The following is a 26,853-nucleotide window of genomic DNA, read 5'->3' as shown; positions in this document are numbered from 1 at the left end:
AACCATAAATGTTTTTGAACCCAGTCCAAGTAGTTTAGATTCCTAACCCTAACCAAGTGATGCTATTGTGTACGGATAACCAGAAAGTGACTACATTTTTGTTGTATTTGTTGTGTTTACATGTAAAAAAGGGAAACAGTAAAATGGGGTCCATGAGGGTGACGCTTGCATTGAAAAAATAATGTATTTCAGACCTAACCACGATTGTTGTCTTACCCTAAGTAAGTCATGTTACTACCCAAATCCAACCATGAAATGACAAAAGAGTTTAAGTAAAGCGTTGTCGTGTTATTGACAGAACATATGTTGGCCTCAATATCACTTCACACAAATGCCCATGGTTGAGTGCATTGCTTAGCTGCTCCATCCAAACACCACCTCAACAAAAGGCTTAAGGATGACATTTACTCTGATGTGGAAAAGTTTTTATGAGGTCCAAAACATCTGCAATATAATCAGCTTTATGGTTTGTGTTTGTCCTATGTCCCTTATGATATGGAGTCAGTGTCTTGGCAGGTGATTCATAATCTATTCATGCCCAACATACATGTCAAGTCGAAATAGTAGTTGTGTAGATCACAACAGTTGGTAAAAGTTATTTGAAACAGACAAAAATAAATTTGATAAATCATCCAAATAGTAACTCAAAGGAAGGGACGGTTGTCTAGTTTATACTATTTTAAGTGACGACAACTTGACTAAAATTAACCAAAGCATTGACAAATCAGTCGTTATAAATAACAGATTTAAGATATGTCTGGTGTCACTGAATGAATAGTCATTGTCAAATGACAACCACAAGAGTGGGACAAGATATATTTGTTCAACATTAAAATCATGCTTATTGCAAACCGCTGAAACATACAGTACCCCTCAATCCAGTGCTTAGAAATACACTCACTTTCTCCCTCTACACATTTGAGAGTGCAAACAATGATGTTATCTATTCACTCTGTCCAATCACAGAAGTTTACGCTCTCACCAACTCCCATGACAGCTCTACTCAGGCTGGACCGGATTTCATACATTCCTGGAAACGCTACCACAGCAGCCAAGACAATACCACCACACCACAGAGAGGCGTTTCTTTGAAATGCCTCTGTCATTGTTTGTTTCTCTATGTCAAAAAAACAGCTACTGGAACCATATATCCTTGACAACAAGAGGTCATTTTGAAACTAAATGTAGACCCCTGTCAATCTGCCTGCATTTTGATTCGCCACGAAAACTGCTGTTACAAGAGGAATCGCCATGTGTGTTTATGCATGCAAAAATAATAAGGGAACAACATTGTTTGACTTTGTCATTAGTTGTATCTCCGTCCCTCTGCTGTGAAACTATGCTAACATTGTTCATGCTTGCTGTGTCAAATAACACAAATTTCTAAACAAATATTTGTATTTATTCAAGTAAAAGAACATTAGCGATCCATCAAAGATGTAAAAAATGTATGTCATGTTGCTTTCCAGGTCAATTAACGAAGTCTTCTTGAATGTCAGCCTGAGTTTCCTTCTAATAGGATCAATATATGAATCTGATCAGAAAGGACACACAAGGTGAACTGAGATCTTCCTAAGGATCCTCCTAGCAAAGATTCAATTGTTATACTAAATAGTAAATAATCAACTAATATTTCGAGTTGATCATTAAAATCATCTATCTTTGATTGATGAATAATGGAAGAATGATTTGGCAAAAAGTGATCAATTATGACATTTTTACATTCTAATACCAGCCGAGGTCACCCCATATCTTGCAATAGGCAAACATATGTCTTAATAATCAGAATATGTATGTTTGGAGGTACATAAAGGTGCATGAAAAAGAAAACTCAAGCCTTTGTGGAATGAGATCATTTAATAAATGTTAAGAGCATTTTATTCACATCACATGGTGCTCGTGGGTGGATTCAGTTTGTTTATTTGTCTTCGAAATGTAAATCTTCTATTTTCTGTTTTTTCCTTTAAATTTTGGCATTCGTGAGCTTAAAAAGGGCAGTTTGAAGTATTTTTCTCTGGAAAGACTAAAGAACATTTTCACAACTGTTTCCAGAATTGTGTGTCACTGAGAAATGAAAACAGATAACAACATACAATGATTTATTTAATTGAAACTAAAACAAAGACAAACCTTCAGATACTTAAACTGAGAATCTTTAAGATATATATATATACTTGAATTAAATTTAATGCCAGTAACACTATCATAAAAATTTCTACAGTACAGTTACATCAGTGCTGAAGTGTTTTTTCCATTTTGTCCCCCTGCCCTCTTTCATGTGGGTGTGTGTTTGTGTGTCCATGGGTGTGGCCTGACCAGGGCTGCAGCATCTGGCACACCTGCACTGCATTAGTTGCTTCATCAGTGGTTATAGGTTATCAGCCCGAGTCCTTCTCCAACACGCTGCCAGATCATCAGTCACACTCAGCTTCAGTAGTCTTGCTCCCAGGCTGATTTCTTCTTGCTAGGTTGTATTCCCCTCCCTTGTCATGCTAATATGGTTTCTCTTCAGCCTTGCATCCACTCTAACCTAGTTGCTGGTTCATGGACCACTCTGGACCCAATTCTGTCTTTTTGCCCACTTTCTACTGGATTGTTCCCTCCTACGTTCAACACATTTTAAACAAAAACCTTTTCCAATAAACCTTTAAAAACTTCAAAGTGTCACTGTTCCACAGTTTACCGAGTGTTGCATCACTTCCTCTAAAATAAGTGTTGAGGATCTCAGAAAACAATTGCTCCCTAACGGTTCAGGCTGTCATATATTTCATTTTTCTTTTCTTGTTTTAATAAAAGCAACTAGTTTTTCAGTGAGAGACAGTTCAGGACTGGGGGTAGACCTGTTTGGCACCTAGACTATATTACTTATTTTCCACCACTTATAGAAATTCCATATACCCCAAAACTACAAGTAGTTTACAGTATGTTTTATAAAGGACTACTTCCGAACCATCTGAAAATTGTAAATACTGTAAATACAAGGCTCCCCTTAAGAGCTAAAGAGATACTGCTAATTTCATTCACACCTTTTTTCCTTTTTAATGAAATGATCAAATTCAGTTTGTGGCAAAAAAAAAAGATGAAGATTTATATCCTACGATCTATTTAAGGTGAGCATGTGTTGTTTTTTCATGGGAACCAAATCAATGAGCAAAAAAAGCTAACATTAACAGGCTGACTGCTATTACTTTACTTCAACTAACTTTTAGTCATTTCAGCTTTTCCAAATCAGCACCAGCGGGAGTCACAGTCGGAGGCAGGAGGAGGGGACACGTCCGCCTGTTCTTTCTAGCGGGGCTCACACGTGCCCTCTACCGACCAGACAGCGCGCAGACAAGCCGCTGCTCTCCTGGAGCTGCCGGACCACTCAATCCAGGCGTAATTCAGGAATCAGGACTCACTCACACATTCCTCCGAGTCCTCCAAGAGAGAAGCAAGCCGGCAAGGAGCAGCCGTGGCGGCGATAGTGTCCCCTCACTCCCCAACAACGCGCCAAGGGACGGAGGGCAGGTCGAAGCCACTTTAGACTTTCCACAGTTAAAAGTACAGTTCCAGAAAAGAAAGAAGAGTTGCCAGTTAACCCCGCGCCTGGGGGTTAACGCTACGACGGCGCTGCTGACATGGATAAAGTTATCAATTGCCTGTTTGCTGCGATAACCGTGCTCTTGTCCGTTCAGGGGGAAGTTTTTAAAGGTAAGGATGAATACTTGGCGATGTTTGCAGGTACCAAAAACATGTTCACTTATTGTATGCAATAACCATGGCACGGGTTAGAGAGGAGATGCACTTAAAATGAGTTTACCCTCACAATTTTGTTTAAGAGTTTATTTAGAGTTCCAAACCTGCCATAAATATATAGGTGGGAATGTGTGCCAATGCGTAATTATGGTGCTGAAAGGAGGTGGCACTTTGTGTTGAAATAAGCTGAAAACATTAATTGGACTCTCGTTTTACTGACGGTCAACTGAACGCCACGGTTCACCGCGACGAGCTGTCGGTGTCAGCTGGAGTTTGTTCTCACCTTTGGCATTGGTGTGAGTTACGAGCAGGTGAGCTGCGGAGCGACTCCGCCGCGCTCAGTGTCACGTTTACGAGACCACAAGTTTAAAGAGCGCACCGTTTGTGTCTAACTTTATTCCGGTCCGTCTAATGTGATTAACCTTAAGAGATTCACGGACCAAATACACCTCTTTGCGCTGTTATTCAGCGGAGAGGGTTAAACGCTAAACGACACCTTCAGTCAAGATTTCACCACGAACTTCAGTTGTAATGTCAAAGTGTCTGAGGGCATGAGATACACAGTTCAAAGTGGAGTCTCCTGACAAGAAATGTTTGGTGCGTAAAGCTCTTGGCTCTCCCAAGTTATTTCGGTCCTTTCTAGGTTTTGATGCAAAAGGTAATTACACTTTTACGCATAATAACAGAGTTCCTATGTTTTATTTTGTATAGGCAGGCTTTATTTATTCGCTCTCCCCCCCGTGCATGGCTTCACGCTAAAGGAATGGTGCAAACTCGATTTCTGCACGACTGTTTGTGTTGAAAAATAACTGGAAAAAAAGTCAGTCGAAACTCTCGGGCTTTAAAATTGTTTGCGTTGCCATTTTTATTTTGAGTTTCATTTAAATTCCCCATTTGACAGACCTCTGATGCAAACTTGTTCACATACAGCATCACGCCTACTGAAACGGACGATTATGCATTCATAGAGAAAGCCGTTGAAAGCTCAAAGGAGAAAAAAGTTCAGTAATCTACACCAGGTTGTGATTTGACTTTTGAGAATGACTTAAATAAGTGGGCCGATTTATCACTTTAAACATGATGACTGCAGATTGCTCACGAGGAACTTATCATCCAGAGCCTAAATTGGCCCCTAAAGAGGTCATTGCTGCCTCAACATGGTGTCATTATCTACGTGGAAAATGGCACATTAGCCCATATTCAAGCCAATCAATGAATGTCCAGTCTGACACGGATCCATACTGTCAGGACATTTAGAGTTGCATTTGATAACCTCTTAAAAAAATGGAACAGACTGCTTCTAATTCTGAATGTGTTTCGTTGTATGCACCCCCTCAGAAGTGGTGTGTGTGTGTGTCGGTGTACTTGTGTGATTTGGGGTTTCACTGGTTGGATGCTGTAGGATTTAGAAGCAGCTGATGCATTTTGTAGAGCGCCTGTTGGGGGCAGCATGGTACACACATAATGTGATACCCAGATGATGGAGTTAAGCATCAGAGTGGAAGACTGGTAGTCAGACACATGGATCAGAAATCAGATACACTTTGGAAACTATCTGTGGCAGTAATTTTACAAAAAAAAAAAAAACAACCCAACATGTATTTTACAAAACACCTCAAATGATAATTAGGGGTTTCTATTATTTTCTCCAATCTGGACAAATGATGTTTTTATAAATGAGATTGGATATATTGCAAGACCTACAGGAGGCTTATTAAGCATTTTATGGTAAACAAGCAGATTTCATCAAGCAGTTTCGACACCATGGGTCAATTTTAGTGACTGATGACTCTCTTACCCTGAAGCTCAAAGTATTCCCAGTCCATTTTTGCGTAAGGGTTTATCAGTCTTGCCCGCTGGCAGTCTCAGGAACGGGAGATTTATTGAAGTGGGCTGCTCTGCAGGGTTCCCAGTGGTGCCGAAACCATCAATAAACGCGCTCCTAATTGCATGAGTGTGTGTGTAAATATGTAAACCAGGAAGAAATCAATTGGACGTATTTTGCTCTCTCTGGGTAGGTGACAGATTAGCCACACACGAATGGAGAGGTTGAGGCTAAATATGAGCCTGTACATGTGGCGAGAGGCATTTGTTTAGAAGAGTGTGTGATAATTAGATGACTAAGGTAACCAGAGCACCAGTGCACAGTATCAACACCTTGTGACTGCACAGCCTCAAGTCGATCACAGACAATGGTCCTTTGGAAAAGTCTTTTAATCCAGTTGTTAGATGGAAAACCATCACACTCCATCAATTTAATCTCCTTGCTGGTTCTTGTTTATGTGCCTGCACGTCTGTTCTCAGTGGTATGGGAGAGATGAACTGTTCTTTTGTTTTGTTCCTTGTTGCTTTCACAATGCCCACTGGATAGGTTCAGAGAGAAAGCCAACAAAAAACCAAAACAAAACATCACTATAGATCACTTGTTGTGTATGGCCTGTGTGCTTGTTTTCTACATTATTAGGCCATTTTTTTTTTTTTTTTTTTTTTTTGTTGTTGTTTTCCAGAAGACCAGGCCTTTGATATCTATACTCTGTCTCTTGACTGAGCACATTAAATTCCAGGGAGCTGCGTGCACCGTTATGTTTACCCCTTTTTCCAGCAGCCATAAAACCTGCCTTGTTTTCTGATAGGGCTGAGCCGTGTGTTGAGAATAATGCCCGTGCTCGGAGTCTAGAAGAGCTGTAGTTTGTCACCGTAGAGTGACTGCTGCTGATAGTGTTCTGCTTGACCGATCCTGATTGTCATCCAAGCTGTGACTAAGGAGTAAAACAACACATTGGCTGCTTGAGAAGATAAACAGCACTTCATTTAAAGTCTGTCAATAATTTAGACAGTTTTTCCCTTGTGAAATGTTTTTTTTTTTTTTTTCTACATTTTTTTGCTCCCAGCTGACTCAGATTTAATAGAGAATTTTCCGAAAGGTGTCCAAAAGGGTGGCTGTTTCCTTTGTGTGAGCCAGTGGAGAATGAAATTAAATATGCATGTCATTTTTTTTTTCCTTATACGATGGCTTCAACCACTGTTAGAGGAGGGAAAAAAAAGCTCTATGGTGATTGATGATAGTACAAAGCAGAAAGTGAGGTGTCTGCGTTCTTCTCTAACTTTGCTTTTCAGACACTTTATTATGATGATAATGAAGGCTGTGGAAACGCATGGATTTACTGAAGCTCTTCAAACACGTGTGTTTTCCCAGAAAAGGGTCTGCTGAGTTTGTCAGCTGAGGTGTCTTAAGACTGGAGACAACTAGAGGCTGTCGGTTATAAAAGCTAAACTTCTGGGTTAGGATGTTAAGTGCTGCTGTACAGACTTAGAGCACACATATAAAGTGAGTAGGCTGATGGTTTCGTTCGTTTTTTACTGTCTAACACGCTATGATGTGTGAAAATCTGTGAAAGTACAGTTTGACCGTTATTTGTACAAGATTTGAATACCTCTGACAGACTGTGGCATTCAGTTGTACAAACCTTACACACCTGGTATCTGATAGATATCTCATCAAGAGCCATATTACAAAATAATAACTATAACTGACGCATCAGCAGCAAAAATCAAGATCTTAGAATTAAAGATCAGTTCTGGGTTTTTTGGTCTAATAAAAACCAGGAGTCCAGAGTAACAAGATGCATTCTTAGAAAAGGGCACCCAGTTTTGACACATTATTCAGCCTTGTTAAAATGGGAGAAGTCGGCCTCTGTTCTCTGGAAGTTGCCACAAGGGATTCTAGGAAATGTAGGGAATCAGTTTCTGAAGTAGGAGAAGTCGACGAAAGGAGGAAACAACACTTTATCATGCAGTAACTCCATAGTTTCATTTAACATCGCAGGCTGATGAAGCGTAGCATTAAATGAGTATCCAAATGTGTTATTTTACATTATTAAAGGGAGCAAGTCGCATAGCAAGTGTTGAGATTGAATCAAACATGGAAGTGTCGTGTTGCAGCTGGTCTCAAAGCAAACTGGTTGTGGTAATTTTATCGGTTGGATTAATGTGGGGATGGAATATGCTGTCCATATTTGCAAAATTATACATTTATGTCGAGTTGGCTCTAGTCTCCAGTGTGTTAGATCTAAAATCGAGCAGTGACTGTAACATCAAAGATTCCACATGTGATATTTCAAACTTTAGTAAAGCATCAAACAACTACTTGAAAGATGTAAATATTAAAGATGTAGCAGTGTATTTGTGTAGAAACTGTGTAAGTTACCATATACCTAAAAATAAAAGTCATTCTGCTAGACCATTTAAATTCAAAATGTGGCGCTACATTGGCCTTGCAGCAGGTCCGAGGCATCGTAAAATGTCAGTAAACATTCTGATGATCATATTTTTTCTGTTACATTTAGTATTTGGTGCCAAATATTTTTTCTAAGACCCCCAACATCATGAGACACTTTAACTGTATCTTAGTGTCTTCTGTCTGGTTGTGGAGAATATTTGCTTTCAGTTCCAGTAAGTGAAGCACATGATGGTTTGGTCAGATGACTAACCTGGCTGGTCAGCAACATTCCATTGTTGACCAGAAAAAGCGCTTTGAGAGCTTTCACTGTGTTTAAGGTCATTGTCCTGCGGAGTTCTATAAACCAAACCACTAAAAGGTCGTGATTTCTATACGATTTATTCAAATTGTATGTGAAAGAAAACCTTGAGTTAAAGCTGCAAGCAAACTTAAAGGAACAGGCAGGTCAAAGTAGAGCCAATAAAACAACAAACATGTCACGTTGCGGTAAGTGCAGAAATTGACCTATCCTGAGCACTTTCAAGTGAGTGAAATGTTGAAACAAAGTTTACCAGCATGCTTCATCATCTTCATTTCCCTGGAGAGCCACTCCACATTCGATCATTAGCTGTTGATTTGCAAGTGATTTTATTTACATTCTTGAGAGGCAGTAATAGTTTGAAGTTCACTCTCGAGGCGGCTGATGTGGCTGTGTTATCTGCTGCGGAATGATAATGCTCTGAGATGTGACTGTTAGAGGGATGCTGGACAAACAGAGATGCTCTAATTATGCACAGCTCCTTCTTCAAATGTAGAGGATAAAAGCTAATGAATCACACACAGGCCAGCACAGGGGCTGCCTAATGAAGAGGGAGTGAGAAACGGAGCGGAGAGTGTTTGCGTGTTTTAGGCATGCTTGAACAATTCTGTGATCTCATCACCATGTTTTTAAAAAAGAAAAAAAAAGTCCTCGTTGGAAAAACAACTTACTATGCAGCAGATCGTGTTTACAGAAGTCTGCATTCATTGCAGTTGGCTCAGAGAATCCACGCACTCTGGAAGTTTTCACTAATTAATGCTCCAAGGGTCTCAATTGTTATTAATGGTGACAAGATGGAGGAGGGGAATGAGGGAGGAGGAGGAGGAGGAGAAGCAGTTAAAATCAGGACATAACAGTGTGTCTGAGCAATTGATTGTTGGACCTCTTCTTTGCATACCACATTGTGTGTCAGCATACTTTTGCCCATTTTCTTTTTAAGAAATAAAGCTGTGAGAATCATATCTGTTTCAGTGACAAATGACTGGCAACCTCGCAGGGAGTTTTCTACTCAGATTCAATTGACCCCAACCCTGGCACATTCCTCACCCATCTTCAAAGCCCACTGCTCGACTCGGGGGTTATTATGGGAATTGAAATTGATTCTGATAAAGCACACCTTGATATTTGGTTCAGGTGAGCATACAGCCTTGACCCAGAGCACGATGCTTAAATTCAAGTCCCACCACTGCTTTAGCACCATGCTCACGTAGTTGAGAAGGTGCAAAGTTTCTTCTGTAATTTCATGAATAACTCAAGTTGCCTCCTTCATGGGACAAGTGCACTTGCTAACTTGGAGGAGACTCCGTTTCATGCCAAAAAGCTGTCTGCGTGCACCGCTGCTGTTGGTAGTGTAGGTGGTGGCAGTGGGAGGAGGAGGAAGGGGGAGCTGCTACTGCTGTTTCACCTTGTCTCCTGTTATTTATTAGGCTTCTGTCAAGGCTCATGCAGTAGGCAGGTGTACATCCCTCCTCCTCCTCTGCCTATCCGGGCCTTATGAGGATTACCAGGGGCGAAATTCTCCATTACTGTCAGTCTGAATCTGTTGCCGTCACATTAGCGCACGTCATGCAGTCATTAATGCATTAGGCCTTGTTTGAGTGCTGGTTATTTGCATTGGATTTTACACTGTCTATTTGCCCTTGTGCTAAAAGCAGCCTTGGCTGAACTTATTGACCATTTAACTGTTCAATAATGAAGTGATCCCTGAGGATGAATTAGGCCAGCATTGGTCCTACTAAACAGTGGTTATTAGCATGAGGGGGACAAAAACAAGAAATTTAACTGTGGTGTACATTTTTTATGCTGTTTTGAGAAGAACATGTAGTAAAATTTGGCTTTTATTTCCCAACTAGAAGGCAATGCAAAGACATCCCTCTGGCATATGATTGCACCACTAACAGCCGTGTACACTATTATCCACTCTGATCCCCCACTTCTTCCTCCCAAAGCACAATGTACCTGATTATACTCCTATCGGTCACACTCTGGTGCCTATTTGGAGGCTGTTATCTGTTCACAGTGGAGACTCCTCGGGGAAGCATACAGCCGATAAGAGACTGTTGTTCTGTAAACAGCCCTCTGACCTCCTCGGGCTGGACCTGGCTCCTTTTCAAATGGGTGTCTTTTGTATTGGCCCTGAGCTCAAACCACCGCGTGACTGATTCCCCAGGGAAAGGTTTAATGGCGTTGTTGCACACTCCGTGCTGCACAGGGTGGTCACTCAGAAGCATTTTGAGCCAGAGGAGGGGTGTCTGTGCCTTCAAAAGAGCAGAGGAAACGGCGCAGGAGAACAGATGCAGTGTTGTCTCTTGCTCAAATATTCGGCAAAATTATGAAGAAGATTATGTGACCCGGGCATGCCCTTGAAATGCACTCGAAATGGCTTGTGGGAATGGAATTATCAGCTAGTACAGTTGTATTTTCCTCTCCTGCCAATCACAATTGACTTTTTTAACTGAGGGGCAAACCTCCTATTACAAGGAAAATTATATTCCTACTTGTGTTTGTCCTTGTGACAATCTGTTAACTCTCTGCAATCTGACTTGAGTCAAGTGTATGAATGTCTCTTCTGGGGACAGCTTGGCTAACTGCAGGCCCTTCCTCTATTGAAGGCGTGCAGTACAAATGTTGCAGCTCCCTTTGACACGTTCCTTGTTAAACTTGCAAAAACGTCTGAACAAATAATGTATTAAAACCAGCATCAATGGACTGTATGACAATAAATGGTGGTAGGCCTGTTTAGCTATTTTGGCATTAAATACTGCTTCTCAGAAACTGCTATTGAAACGCAGCTGCAGGGCTTGTGTTGAAGACAGAGCAAACACAAAACAATAACTGGAAAAGATGATGCTTGGCTTGAAGCTTGACTCCCACCCTGTAATCAGTTAGCCACGCTAAAGAAATTACAGGGCACAAGAGTCATTAGAAGTGTAACTGAAGCTTTGCATTGCAAACGGAAACTAAGTTGAAAACACATGTTTCGGGAATAATGCGCATCTGAATAAACAAAGTGAGGAAAATCTGACAAGTTGATTGTAATGATAGCATGCTGCCGGCCAGGAGGATAAATTCAGTTGAATGTGATATCTCTGACACTTACTGGAGCAGCAAAATACGGACTAATTAATGTGGAAAGCTTCAAGCTTCCGTTGGTTTCAGCAACATTATCTTCAATAAAATTGCCTTAGTGTCACATATGATGACAAATGGCATCAGATTTAAAGCATTTAGAATACAGTTTGTGCGGGATCATTTTAAGTAGTCATCATATCAAAGTTAAACAATCTTTTTTCATCCAAAAATCCATTTTAAAGTACACAATACCTTCAAGAGCTAACTACGTGCATGTTTATCTGTAGTGTGGATTTCACTGCACTCTGCTGTAGCTATAGTTTGAGATGAATGTGAACACATCCTTTCCTTATAGTACTGCTTTTTGAGCAACTCCCAAGTCTAATTGAGGCTTTCTCTCCATTCCCACAGCTCTAAATGAGACATTATTGATATTAGGAGCCAAGTTGCATGTGTCACACACAATCTCCATCCTGTGTCACACACTTAGAAAATATTTCTCTATTTTGCCAGCCTAAAATAGTGAGTCTGCTTTGTATGTGGTTGCATTGTGATGCTAGCTAACTTACATTAAATGTCTGTAATCATTACAGGAGCAAAGTTTTATTTTGATTATCTGCAAAAATATTTGTTAATGTTGAAGCTCAGTTTTTTTGCATGAAGCATGACAATTTGCCAACTACGCAGGCATTATAGAAACATTGACATTGTGATGTTGACAAGTAGTGGAAGAAAAGCGTGAGTTGCCAACAGGCAAATCAAGAACAGGGTCATCAGTGTCTTCCTGTTAGTGCGGACTTTGTCAGTTTGGTGACCTTGTACAAGCACAAAGTGACATGAGACAATTAAGGGAAAACCCCAAAAGCATGATGTGGCGTCTTTATTCTACAAGTTATGAGGAAATGTGCTTGAAGTGAATGATTGTGGAATAATGTCATAACGTGGAGTGTTGGTCCAAAGCGCAAAACATTGTAGTTCGTCTAAAAAATTGCACATTGACTCATTTGCCTCTGAATACAAAGACACAGCTCACATCTTACACCGCTATGCAATAGTAGATGTCTCTTACACGATGTCTTAGATGTTTGCCACTAAATATTTCTGCAGAAAAACAATAGGGATGAAGGAGGAGGTGGTTGGAGGCATTACTTCACCAGCTGTCATGCATGACGCCCAAGTATGAGACCTATAACATGTTATCCAGTTATATCATTTTACTGCATTGCTCTCATTTGCTTATGGTTAAGTTTAGAATAAGTATATATGGTGTGGTTTAGAAGTGACAAAAATACATTCAGTGTTAGAAAATTAGACATGTTTAGGTATTCATGCTTTGGGGGTCCTGTCTTATCATGTGGACGCTGCCCTACACAAAACAACAGGCCAAGGACACATTGCAATCTCAAAATGATTTAATGGATTGTCATGTGCAGTCTTCATGCTTTGTGCCACAGCCAAAATTTGGAGATTTGGAAAAACATACCTGGTACGCATTTTCTGGTGGGATGGGGCAGTTATAGTGGCTGTTACATTCAACAGCATTGTCAGTGAAAATCTGACTTGACTGAGGAGGAGGATGTTCACAGAAAAGGTGATGTATGAAAGTTATTTTGATGTAATTGATATTTTGTCACCTTTTGTGATTTAATTTGTTCACAAATGATTTAATTTACTAAGTTATTGCTAACTTAAAAAACAAAACCTTTACCTGCAGTTAAAAACAATCATCTTATTATAGTTCTAATCCAATCAGTCAGATATAAACCACCAGTATTTTTCACTCTATGGCTTGTTTATCGTTTAAAGCTGACACTGTTTTCCAATATGTTTGGTTCCCATTCTGCAAATATTTGAAGACAAAATGCAGCAGATATTACATTCATCCCACTCAAGTCCTTGTCAGCCCACTGATTAAATAAATTAATCAGAAAAAAAACTCTTCCAAAGTATTCATTAATATAGCCACGTGGTATGTTCCCTTCACCCAACTTTAGAATGCCATTAGAAAGGAAGCCACAGCACACAGTAATGCCCTAAGCGAAAGCAGTAGAGAGAAGTTTATTTATTGTAGGATGTGAGCAGAATTAAGTGTTTATATCAGTGAATGTTCTGTATAATGTCCAATGCCTCTGTCGGGAAGGCTAGTGTGGCTCATCTCTGGAGCAGTTCCACAGCTTCATTTCATCGCCGGGAGGGTACAGCAGCATCCAATAGTGGTCGGGTAAGGCAGAGGTGCACAGGCTAGCTTCAGAGAATGAATAATTCACTCCCGTGAGCCCACATTTCTTGCCGTGAGACTAATATTCAGCAGCACCTGTGTATTTGAAAATCTTCCCCCCTTCAACTCACCAGGTTCCTTTGGGGAAAACCTCACCCTGGCAGCACCCCAGCTGCACTTTCTCTACACTGTCAAAATAGTACTGCCATGGCTGGAGATGTACAGAGGGAATATAGATCAGTCTACAGTAAACTGTTGTGTGGTGGACTGGAAATGCTGAGAATATAATAAGAATACTTTTTTTTATTTCCTGGGTCTAAAATGGACTTTAGTAGTTTAGGGTTGCATTCTTGGTTATCTGTTTATGACATTTAAGAATGCTTGTCAAAAGGCACATTAGGAGCTGAAGCTGCCACTACTTTGATTTGAGTTTAACCTGCTAAATTTATCTCTTTGCATCTGTCCATGTTGCATCATTTAGGCTTCATTCCTAAGATTGTCTGAACAAAAGACCGCCAAGCACTGACAAACCGTTTGCATGCAAGCGTGCGTATGTTTAGGCGTTTGTGCACAGAAACACATAGGCTGTGTTTACAATGTGTGAGGCTTTAGCATGCACTTTGGTGTTTTGGTATCTTGTATCTATGAGTAAGCGTGCTGTGTTTTCCCCCTTTTGTTCCCTTCATGTCAGGTAGTAGACCATCCTAGGTTTATTACCAGGGATGTGACAGAAGGTGGCAGGCAGCAGCACTGGTGCCTTAATGAAACCTAGGCCCTTGCTAATTGGTGACACTGTGGAGCTATGAAATGAGAGAGGCAGTAACCAGATTGGCAGGACGAAAGGAAAAGACGGCGGGTCCGGCCTCACACCACTGAATTAAGTCTGTCATGTTCATTTGTAGAACACACATGGGGAGAGAACACCGACAGCCTTTTTATCAAAGTCCTGCAAATGCAAACTCCCTTTCTGACCAAAGATAGCCCTAGTAACCTAGTAACCAGAGCTCTCTCTTTTCGTCTTCTCCCTTTCAATACATATACATATACATATATATATATGTTGCAATTTATGTATATTAGTATGTATTTTAGTTGCTTTTTTATTGCCAGTGTGTGACTCTAACATCTAATATTTCTATGTAAAGGACATGACGCAACATTTCCAGGAGATTCTAAAGGGTGTTAAGCTCAATGCCTCTACTCCACCACTGCAGCACTGTAACACTAGCTATTGTTAAAAGTCCTTAGGAAGTACCTCGACTTAACTCCAACATCAACTCTGCTTAAGGATTTATACAAGGAAAAAAAAGTTTTATCTCTTGATGCCTGGCCAAGTGGAAATGTGACTGTTGTCTGGGTGCAAACTAGAGTTAACACTTTTGGAGCCAAAAACACAAAGATGGCGACAGCCATAATATTCACAAACAAATAGATCTGACTGTTTATTTTCTCGCCGAAATAGGATTAATTCCGCCAGGCCTAGTTTGTATTCACGAAGATATTTGAAGTGTTCTTTTTTTTTTTTTTTTTTTTTTTATTGTCTGGGGCTACCACAGCACAATAGAGATGAATGGAACCTAAGCTGCGGCACTTATATTAGCATAGATTAATAAAAAAGAATTAAACCATAGCTAATCTTTTGGGAAACACTAGAAACACCTTTAATTTACAGTCTAATTTTGACAAATGAACTGGAGATGAAGTGGTGTTCTGTCTTTTAAAGTAATGTGAGCAATGTAGAAGTTTCACAGAGATATTATTATTATTATTATTATTATTATTATTATTATATAATTATGGGGAAGTTAAAACAATTTAAACAAATTTTGACAGTGGACTCAACGAGTTCTAAGTAAACATGTTATTCTTGTAATTTGCTTTCCCTAACCCTTCAAGCCTGGACTGGATATTAGAGGTTGTCATTAGTTTTTTCTGCCTTGCTTTTGGGTGGATGTCTGACCCTTCTGCCCATAGACTGTTTCTGCCTTACAGAAAGCCAGTCTGGCTCCCTAATATCCATAAGAGCTTGAGGTCTCCTTTCAGGGTGTCAGAATTGACCTTTCTGTGCCGGTTTGAGGAATATTATACAGCTGGACTTGGTCTTCCATGCCCTCAACTAAGTTTATGCCTCAGAAAGGACCGCAGTAGCCTACTTTGTTATGATGCTGTGAAAGGAAATGAGGTACTGTATGTGTTGTTATACTAAGCTTGCCACATACTGATACTGATAGTCACTGCTTTCTCATTTATTTTTTTGCGGCTATTATTATCTGTCACTGAAATTCAGAATTATATAAGCTGTTTAAAAGTTCATTATGAATAATGACTTGCTCCAACATACAGCCAAGTGTTCATTAAGTTAAGGAACTGCGCATAGAAGCAATTTCGTTGCAGCTCAGGAGAGATTAATCCTGAAATAAAAGGTGTTCGAATCCTTGTCTATCCTCCATCTTCACTGGTCCACATCTGAGGTTAAGCTTATTTATCTTAACAGATTGTGATGAAAGCTCCGGGCGGGTTGACCGTGTTGTTTTAGACCCTACGTGTAATGACCTGATCAAACATCCTCCGTGCTCATGGGCTGACAAGCATCACAACAAATCAGATTTCCTTCCACTTCACTTCTCGATTTCTGACTGAAGTGACAGATCGAGCCCAAGTCTGTGATCTGGCTGTCCTCGACGACACGGGGAGATCAAAGACGGCAAAAACATTTACATAAAAGATTATGTATGAGATGTAATTAGTGCCTGCCTCAGTAGTGACAACAGAAAAAAAATCTGTTATTTTGGGTGGGGTGAGATTAATAATAACCAGTCCTAGCTTTAGTGTCACATTTTTAATTGCAGAAATCCCCAAAGATTGTCCAACTTTTGCAGTAGCACCTGACTCAATAAAACCTAGATTTGGATTAGTCTTATTAATTTTTGTTAATGCATTCCTGCACATTCATTTTCTGCAAGATAATTAACGCGTTTTACTTTCATGTCTGACCTCATAATTTCATATGCCCAAGTGTACTGCTTCAACTCTGGCAATGCGTATCTTTTAATCACCCCCCACCCCCCCACCCCCAAAACTCCATCCAGTAATATTAGGTTTTAGCCTCTGGATTCTATTCGAAATCATGTGTAGTTGTCACATTGTATCAAGGTACTCATTGTGATTTTTAGTGAGTGATGCAAGGTTTTTCCTTTAAGCAAAAATGGATTTTTCTTCATTTTGGCACAGTGTGTTACCATATTTATTACAAGTGGAGAATTGCTCTGCGGATGTGTCAATTGGCAAGGCTGTAAAAAAAAATCTTTTTAATGTCTGCGCTGCAGCATGTCATTAGAGGCAATTTCCCTGCCACAAAGAGGGTCAGCAGAGGAGGGCACATTGTTTTGTGTGCTCATTGGACTTTTATCTAGAACTGTGTAAGAAGACAGTTTTGGAAATTTGGTTTTAAATTGTTATAAGTAGCTTGGCGAGGTGGAAGTTCATCTCACACACTTGTAAAAGGCTACTATTTTCAGAAATTAAACGGGAAGCCATCAGATATGTGCGCTTTATCTTATACTAATACACAGCACACACACAGTAGAGCACGCAGAGCATCAAGGTTTATCCTCCTGTGGGAGGAATTGACATTTACTCTGAAAATCCACCTTTGGTCTCTGCCTCTGGATTTATGATATCATTCTGATCTAAGTTTCATTGCAATTTTTCATTACTGTTGTATTTTACCGATATGTGTCTTGCTGTCAAGGATTGGAAGATATGCCCTCAGAGTAAAAGCTGAAATGTTTGAGTACTTTGGTCTCAGACAGCTGTTTTTTTTTTCTTTAAGTATATATGCACTATATGACATTTTACATGTTAGTATAATGCCAGCATTTAGGCCTTGCCGCTGTAGACTGGCAAGCCTCTGTCTACAGCGGTGTAACATTAAAACCCTTTGCTTAATTAATGTTTCACTCGAGTTGCTCCAATTCTGTCAATCCCTAATTCCAGAAGGAATATTATCCTTTGCCCGTTAATAAGTTTTTAAACATCTTTTCAATTTACTTGAGAGTATGTAGAAATTTCTTCAATGTGTTTAGCGTATCTGCTTTATTGCTCTCCTAGGGAACAGTCTACAGCAGCTGTCTGTATAGGCTTGAATACTTTTTTTTGGTGAATCTTTCAAGGCTAGGCTGTCCTTTTTCATCCATTTCCTTAAATCTTACATACAGAAAAGCTTTGTCCTTGGATATAAGTGGCCTATGAAATAGAGCATGTACTAAGAGCTGCTTTGGATTGATGATTGCACATTTGTTGTAAGGCAGAGCCAATCACCTGAGCTAGCCTTGGGTTGTCTGATTTCTTGAAATGGATGTCATGTAAAATTGCTCACAGTTGGGGTCCAGAGACAGGCTAAATTTCACCCCAGTGGGCAATCGTGATGTTAATGTACCCTAATATCTGGCAGCACACAGTCTGACACTCAGGATGAGTAGTAATGAGGTAAACACTCGAAATGTAGATAATTCCTCCAAACATGCACCGTCTATTAGACAGATCACATTTTGCTATTGCTTTGTGTGCTCTCTGGGCTGAGCAAGTGCTTTTTTTGGTGCCAGAAAAACGTTGACAAATTAACTAGAGCTCTCATGAAAAATACCGAGCAAGACAAACGGGAAAGAATAATACCACGGTTTTTTTTATACTTCTAGCACATTTGTGAACCAAAGGATGGAATAGAACCCTTATTGAACTATATAGGCAATCAGATTTTTTTCAGATTAATCAGTGGGTTATTTCTAAGAACAAGTTAGATAAATAGATTATGAGAATTCAAGATTCAGCTTTCACTATGAGAGGTTAATCTGTCAGAAGTGTCAACCCATTTCTTTGGTTTCCATTTTCAATTTAACCAGGGGATTTGACTTCCCTTTGCCAGTTTCTGGAGACCAAAACATTGTCCGTACACAGCTTGACAGCAAGTCAGTCTTGCCTCAGGTGCTGATTGGCAGATCAAATGAGAAATTGTGGTTTTATGTCATGATGCCAAACCAATGAAGTGGATAAGCTCAAAGAAAGCTCATTAAAAATAATAACCAAGTCTGAAGATATGCATTTAATGCATTTAAAGATATATATGCTGGTGAAATGGGTTCTAACAACATTTGGAAAACAAACAAATAATAAAATTAAAAAAAAGATTAAAACTCTATAAAAATCCCAACCTTTTCTAGCCTGCATGTTTACTCTTGTAGACAAACTTAGTCCAAGCTTTGATATCAACATGACAGAGGTAACCAGCTGTCGCCCTTCCGTGTTCTCTGCATGTTTTTTTCACACTGATGTTGCTGAAAGCCTGAGGACGAGACGTGTGCCTCTGGAGTAAAGGTATCTCCGGTGCAGAGACAGATCATAGGAGACAGGGAACACTTGGGAAGACGGATACCTCAGCCAGGCGCCGGCTGCCATTTAACAGTCTCACCCTGCTTTGAACTGACATTTCTGTTATACCATGTCTCGTGCGAGTCATCGCCCCAGCTCTGCTGCTGTCGTTGTAAACTTGTATACAGGAAAAATGTGGGCAAACAGGAAGTGATAACTAGGATGGAAAGCTTATTCCAAAGCATAAACAGAACCTGCAGCCTCACAGTTTGTATGGTGCGTCTTTGAATTGTCCTTCTGCAGTCAGCCACAGTTGGGATTCTGCAGAAAGTGTGATGCAGCCATGCTCCTGAGGGAGAGTGTAGGACTTGATGAGGTCCCCACAGCCAGGCCAGGTGGATCTTTTCAAGTCATGGGGCCAGAGCAGATCTAGGGTTCCACGGAGGCGAGAATTGACGCAATAACAAAGCTTACCAGCTCCCTGAGCCACCAGGCAGCACGACCACACAGCTTAATCCTCTCTCCATGAGGGCAGAGCTGAAACGCTCATTCCCCTTCTCACTCAATCCTCTGTCAAAACAAGGGGGTTTTGTCAGCCATAAGGGGTGTTGCATCCCTCTCACTCCCTGCCAACGGAAGCACCACAACTGCCTGCCAATGCCCTAGGAAAAAAAAAAAGAATACCCAATATGCATATTATTCTAATACTAGCCGTCAGTGCCTGAAATTACCCGGCATGATAGCATAATGAATGCGGTGCCTTGTAGGTTTCTACATAAAGCTGTTTTGCCACTTCGTTGAATAATTCATAGCAGCCCAGAGGCAATGAATCAACCAGGCAAAAACTAAGAAAATTAGCTTCCAATTAGTGTTTATTTATGGCAGTTGTGTGTTTTACTCTTAATACCGATGTCAAAAAAGTATATATGCAAAGTAAAGTTTTGGTGACCTCTTGGACCTTGGTACTACAAATGAGCAGAAAGGAGGACAGCAAACGAGGCTTTGACTGTTGGGTGAATCAGATGACCCCTGTGTCTCAGCTGCCCCCTTCCCTATCCTCACTTGGGGTATTGGACTCTTTGACTCCTGTCTCAGCCAGCCTCCAGACATACAGTATCAGAGTCAGCCTCTCAAAGCAGATTGATTTCATCTTGCAACACATGATGTGTAAGGGACTTTGTTGACTGAAGGGATGTGATGTGAGGTTTTGATGCTGCGACCGGGGAGCTAAAGCTCTATCTCCTTGGAGCGTTCAGCCCCCACCGTTGCCATCTCCTCCACCGCCACCCCCGGGCTGTTCCTCGCCCAGCGCACTGGCAGCCAGCCCAGATACATTGGTAGTCGTTAGTTGTCACTGGAACGATGTGACATGTCGCTCTGATTCGCAGGGACTGTTGTTGAAAGTGATCGCTCCTGCCAAGGAGAAGCCCTCACCATGGATAAATGGACACTGAACAACATGTGAACAAAGAGATAAAAATGGCAGAGAGAAAATAAACTAGTCAAGCTCCAAGTCTAGCCTGGTTTTTCAGCACTAGAACCCTTTGGGATGGTGAGCTGGGCAGAGCCGGTTCTCAGAGATGGATGGAGAGTTTCTGTATCTTCTTTTCTTGTTACTTATTTTTCATTTATCTCTCATCATGTAAGAAAAGAGTGAGAATAATTTACTTTTGAAATTTGTGAAGAACGTTTCAAGGTCAGTCAGTGGAGATGATATCTCCAGCCAATTCAGTGAAAGACAGACATGAATGTAGGACAGGTTTTTATACGAATCAGACAAGCTGTCAACAGGAGGATAGAGAAAAAAAGAAACTGCCAGAGATTCATGAGGATAACTCCATGGCAGCTGCATTCTGCTTTTCTTCCTTTGTTAAGCTATGATTGAGAGGAAAGTGCTGCTGTGGATGTCTTGTCTAAAGCGCTTTTCATGAGCTCCAAATGTGGAGTTTCACAGCTGCAATGAGTCAGACATTGTGTTAGCCAGAAGATAAAGAAGACCAGGTGACAGTAAATATCCCTGCTTCCTTTGGCTTGTGGGATGAGTTCGGCTCCACAGGTTTAAAGGAAGTGAGACTAATTAAAAGACTAAACACAGTTTAAAACTAATGCAGCTATATGTCCATTTACCTATGCATTTTGTACTCTGTATCAGATAGAACACTGAAGCTAATAAAATGTGGTAAATGTGGTATAACTGGCCCTCTTTTGTGCTGTGTTTGGTGTTGTAAATAAGTGGATGTGTCCTAATGCTACTTGATAACCTGTACATTGACGAATATCAGTCTTCCTCCTGTCTCATAGGTTGTGTAATTGCCATGATATTTGACATTTTTTGTTTGGTTCATGATAAAACAAGACATTTCTCAGTGCGAAATGTCATTTGTTTTAGAGCTACTTGGGTGCAAAGTCTAGCTAATATTCTAAACCTGCTAATAATCGGTGTGTGAACATTATCAGTGTCTGTTTTACTGCTAACTATATAAATGTCAATAAACATAACTAAACAATTAAAATGTGCGTGAAAAGCCTAATTTTCTGACGCCGTCAGGAATCCGTCTCTTGCTACCTTTGGTTGCAGGACGGTTCCAACTGTGTTTTTTTGGCCTTTCACACTGTCTAATGTAGCTGTACTGTTTTTAGCCACGATCAAAGACTTCACCAGAGTTCTTTTTAATGTTGGCTACTTTTTATCTGGGACAGGCAAAATTCACACAGTGTATACCAGGCTTAAGGTAGTGTTTCCCAGTCCTGAGCCCTTGTATGTTTTAGATGGTTCCCTGCTCCAACACACCACACTTTTGCACCGCTTGATGAAGAGCTGATCCACGCATTTGATCAGGAATATGTTGCTCCTGCATTTCGGTGTAAGGATTGTGAGTAATGTGTCTTTTGTTAAAAGTTGTGATTTCAGAATGTGTGTGCAACAGTTTAAAGGAATAGTCTGCTGGTGAGAAAGTAGAATATGAAAGGCTGGATACTCAAAAAAGACTTTAAAAGCTCAATGGCCCACAGCCAGGTTACCCAGTAACTACTATGTTGCATCAGGAGCATTACCACAACAAACTGTTTTGGATTTCCTAAATGTGGTGATTGAAACGGTGCTAAATTTTGACTTTGTGTAAAAGATTCTGCCTGTTTTAACAATCCGCTGTCAGATCTACTCTCTCAGTTAAAGACTGAAAAACTAGTTGACTTATTTCAGTGTCCCCCGTGTCATCTTTCATGCTATGGGGATGATGTGATTCTGTTATGAGTCATGAATTACTGTGCTATCATGTCTTCTCCTGAAATTTCAGGCAAGACAGCTCTTGTCACAAGCCATTGTGGGTTGTTCCATCAGCCCTGATGTCTGAGTGCCTGTGTTGTGTTCTCAGCCAGTAATTAGCCACAGCCCTACAACCCCGATAACGCAATTATATATGTGGCTGCTACTTTCCCTCACACCAACAGCAATAATGAATGAACTACAGGTTAATGAAATGTGTGTGTGAAATAGAAGATGCCTCTTGAAAAGTTTCACACATCTAATTCATTAAGAGCCGAAGCCTCAGGCACAATCCAGAGAAATGTTCTGGTACTAAATTTGCCATTTAGTTTGCAGCTTCACCTTAATCATTAGAAAACGATGCGCATGAATGTCAAAACCAAGCACAGATTGTTCATTTGTTTGCAAAACAAATTACACTTATGCACGGTTCTTTTTGGAAATACAGATTTGTCTTTTAAGGAGCAAATGCTTTCCAGGTGGTAGTTGTAATCATATTCAGATTCCCCATTTAGATCTTTGGGAAGTTTGCCAACTCTTAATCTGTTGGATAAGTTTGTGTTTTGTCTGTTTGTATTTGTGTTTGTGTATGCATATGCTTCATCTCAGGCACCAAAGTGTTAGTTAAAAATTTCCAATGTTTGCATTTCATCTAACTCATGTTCACATTTGGAATAACAGCAGTTTAAATTGCTGGAGGGACAAATTTAGAGGCTTTGAAGCCTGCAGATTTTTTTTTCTTTTTTTTTTTTCTGTAGTGTCAGGTCAGCACTACAGATGGTCATGGTGTGAGATTCCTTGTTGGTTTTCCACTTAAACATCTGGTGTTGGAGTAATATGCACTGCAGCTCTTGCAAGTTGACCATATTTTGCGTGATCGCAGCACGCGTTTTCCTCGCATTCAATATTGCCATATGGAAGTAGGCTACACGAGGTTAAGTAAAAAAAACTTCCTGAGAAGCTTAAGTTGTCACAAGTAGGAAATGGCTGGGTTTCTTCCAGGCTCCATCAGATGGAATAAAACCATTACTGAAATAACATTTCATTACAGCTATGCACACAAAAAATGAAGAATATAAAACCATCCTTCCCATCCTTGTCTCTTTACTCAGGCCATCTGATGAAGGCAGTGTTTGCATACCTCCAAAAGGTGCATATCACCATCTGAAGCTTGTGTACCTCTGTAAAGCTGTAGAGTTTTATTTTATTTTTTTTCTTGCTACTAGAATCTGGCAATATCAGCCTATGAAGAAGACAAATTGAGGTGGACCGCAAATCAAATTGGGAACAAAGAACAAACTATGAATGCTGATTGACAGATGGATGATAAATTAGAGAAAAAAGTCAACGTGCATCGTCTCTGTGAGTTAAAGTTCCCTTTGATAGATTTTAATGACATATCATTAGATTTTTTTTCATTCTATGAGAGCAACAAAACTACATGGTTAGATTTAGAAAACAATATGATTGAAATGAACCACATGATAGATGGCTCATTTTTATTGAAGTCAGTAGCACTAACCTGCTTTTTGAAATATGACAGTAAAGAACTGCCCTGTTCAGTGTAATGTGACATCAGTGGCCTTTTTGTGACAAATTAGGAGTAAGAACTTATTGACTCAGGTAAAGCAGATTTCATATATTTCCATTCAGATGGGAATACATTCAGATGGTCATGTTTACAACCTTTCAGGTTTTCCAAAGAATTTTCTAAGGACTCAAATGTAGTCTAAAGCAGAAACTGGGGCTGGTATTGGACAATCCTCTAGTGGAACAGGTCTGTGGTATAGGTCCATGGTACTGATAAGCAGGTATGGACACCATTCTTCTCCAGGATATGTTCTCTCATATGGTGTTCTAATAATGATGATTATTGAGAGAATAGATGTTGGTTCACAGTCTCCCAGAGGCTGAGTTACTTCTCGTACACTCACTAAACCATTCAGTAACATGCACGAATGCAAATGGAAAGCATTTCCACTTATTCATTCCGCCTTTTCATTTTGGTTATTCAACTGTCATTATTGAGATATCACGTTTCTATTATTTCTTATTCTGTATTAGTCTTTTATCTTTGTGTTGGTCTTTGTTTGTTAAGAATAATAATGATATTTGTTAGATTATTATTACTATCCCTGCCAATGTTTCCCTCTGTCTCTGTCACTAATCTTACATTGGCTTTGTGTCTTTTGTGTTTTAGTTTAATCTGTTGACGAGTGGCACAAATTCCATTAAACAGGAAATGACTGACTATTCTGAATCGGCGGCAGTTAATGTAAATTTGAATGAACCTGGTGTTTGACGCCTTCACATAAAGATGATGTGGTTAATTTCACATGAAATAAAACTTTTCTGGCTGTTATTGCTTTAGCCATTAATGAGTCATGAAGACATTTTAATAGTTTTTCTTCTAATGAGTGTTCTTAAAGGTTTTTTTTTATGCCCCATCTTTTATCCTCTCCCACATTTCCTTTCTTCGTGACAAGCCCTGCAGGGCTTATACTTGTATTTTGCCCCTCTTGATTTCCTTGACATTTCTGAGACCATGTCAAAATAGCCTAAACATGGCAGTGAGTGCTGCGGTGTTGGGGTGTGAAAAAGCCTTTGGCAGCCCTCCTTGATCTATGATTGATTTAGCTCCTTTGGCCAAACCGATATAGGTCCAAAAGCCTGTGGGACGGTCAAGCAGAGCAGATGACTCAGAATGATGTTTGACTGGATGACACGTTTTCCTCATATGTTGTATGATTATTGAGAATATCATGACCTCTGTGGCCGTTCAGACGGTCTTCAGAAAGACCAGGAGGGATGAGCCTGAAAGATTGACAGACGACACTGTTTTTATGAATGTTTATCCCCCAGCTAGTGCAAATAAAAGTTGATCTGAACAACTTTACAGTTGAACTATGTTTATTTGGCAGCGCTCATGTTTGATGAGAGGCACATAATATTTTAGAAAATTACAAAGAATTCTTGAAATCGCTCTGCATTTCAAGTGACTTTTCTAGTTGAGACAATGTAAAATGAATTATATCTTTTATTTAGGGCTGGGCAACGATTCAAATGTTTAATCTAATTAATCACATGATTTCCCTGATTAATCGTGATTAATCGCATTTGTACGCAAAATCCAAAAATGAATTAAAAAATAGTGTATAGCTTTTAGCATTTAATTTTATTTTAAATGTGCTGCCATATGAATGAAAGTGCCATAACATTTGTTGTGCAAACACACTTTTAACATCAGCATTTTTATGTAGTTTTTATGTAGAAGCCTCGCTCCACTGTCTGTTTCCTTGAATGACTTGCTGCTATCAGTTGTGTGTTTTGCCTTTAAGTGATATTTTAGACTGGAACTACTACGGTGATAAGACAATTCAACTTGGCAGTGTTTACAGATGACTTTGGTTCTGTCGACTCCGCTGTCTGGAAGAACTTTAAAATGAAAAAGGCAGAGTAAAAGTTCCGTACCCTTCTCCATATTTGGTGGATCCGCCGATTACTTTCTTTTCCGGTTCCGCAGCAGACAGCAACAGACTTTTACAAAATAAAAGCCTGTGAGCAACAGACTTTTACAATAATAAAATAAATAAAAATAAATAAATAAAATAAAAACAATAAAAACCTGCGTTAATGCGCGATAAAATATTTATCGGCGTTAAATAATTAACGAGTTAACTCACCCAGCCCTACTTTTATTGCAAGTGCAAGTCTGAGAGTTGCTTTGACACCAGCATATAACTACGACAAAGAGGACTCAGATAACAGTAAAGTGTTTTTTTTCAGTTTGTCAATGTTGACTTCTTCCATGCTTCTTTGGGAACAGCTGTAAGATGAACAGGTGTAATCACTGTTTAATTAACTTTAATTCTGTGATTTTTACTGATTATAGAGTTAAAATCTTTGTGTTAAACTGGACTAGATCATAAAAAACTGATCTTTTTTTTTTTCAATGATGCTCATATTTATAAAACACATTTTTAATTGAAACTCATTTCTGTCTTTGTGGCGGTTTTTTTTTTCTCAGATTCTGTCTGTGCATTGGCAAATTGGGTGTGTATTCTTAGTTTGCATATGTTTGGTCTCTCTAGCCATTGAAACTTGAGATTCATATCATTAATGGCTTCATCAATCTGTTAAATTGACGGTATTTAGTCATTCAGACGTAGTTCACTTTTAGGTTAATCTTCCTCGAGGCTTCTTTCAGACATATCTGGGATATACTGTCTGAGAGAGCCACGGTGCATTTATGTTATTGGCCATTCACTGAGATTAAACAGATAGAGGTAGAGTGAGAGCTTTCTTACAAAAACATGTCATAATGTCACAAGAATTTAAATTAGCAGAAAGAGCAGGCAGTGGTTGGGATCGACCGCTAATATTTAAGCTCATTGAGCAGTCTGGTATAAAGAACTCTGATGAGCATGTTGTAGTTGCTATAAACTCAAGAAAAGGATATATCTTTCACTTTCTGTGGGGACATTGTCTTCATTGTCATGTGTTTGCTGTGTATGAGAGAAATGAGGGAAGAAGCTGCAGCTGAAGCACAATCCGGGGGCGAACATTCAGCAAAATTGGAAAGATTCCTCTGCAGAGCAGATCATAAGCCAAATTAAGACTCGCCACTGCAGAATGTGTCCTTCCATCAATGTATC

At 39.8% G+C, this 26,853-nt stretch overlaps 1 protein-coding gene across 7 annotated transcripts in view; it reads left to right on the top strand.

The window, feature by feature from the left end:
- The first annotated feature begins 3,334 nt into the window (after window positions 1–3,334).
- The window catches only part of LOC142398773 (receptor-type tyrosine-protein phosphatase mu), a 168,346-nt gene continuing 144,827 nt past the window's right edge, over window positions 3,335–26,853 (top strand). For all 7 annotated transcript variants that reach the window (XM_075482936.1, XM_075482941.1, XM_075482940.1 and 4 more), the window contains exon 1: window positions 3,335–3,693. In XM_075482936.1, coding sequence (XP_075339051.1) covers window positions 3,621–3,693 — 73 coding nt within the window. In that variant the 5' untranslated portion in view covers window positions 3,335–3,620. The remainder of the gene's footprint in view (window positions 3,694–26,853) is intronic.

Source organism: Odontesthes bonariensis, chromosome 14 (genome assembly GCF_027942865.1).
Source record: "Odontesthes bonariensis isolate fOdoBon6 chromosome 14, fOdoBon6.hap1, whole genome shotgun sequence".
Classification (NCBI taxonomy): Eukaryota; Metazoa; Chordata; class Actinopteri; order Atheriniformes; family Atherinopsidae; genus Odontesthes; species Odontesthes bonariensis.
Note: the sequence above shows the minus strand (reverse complement) of the source record. Positions and strands in the feature narration are given on the sequence as shown.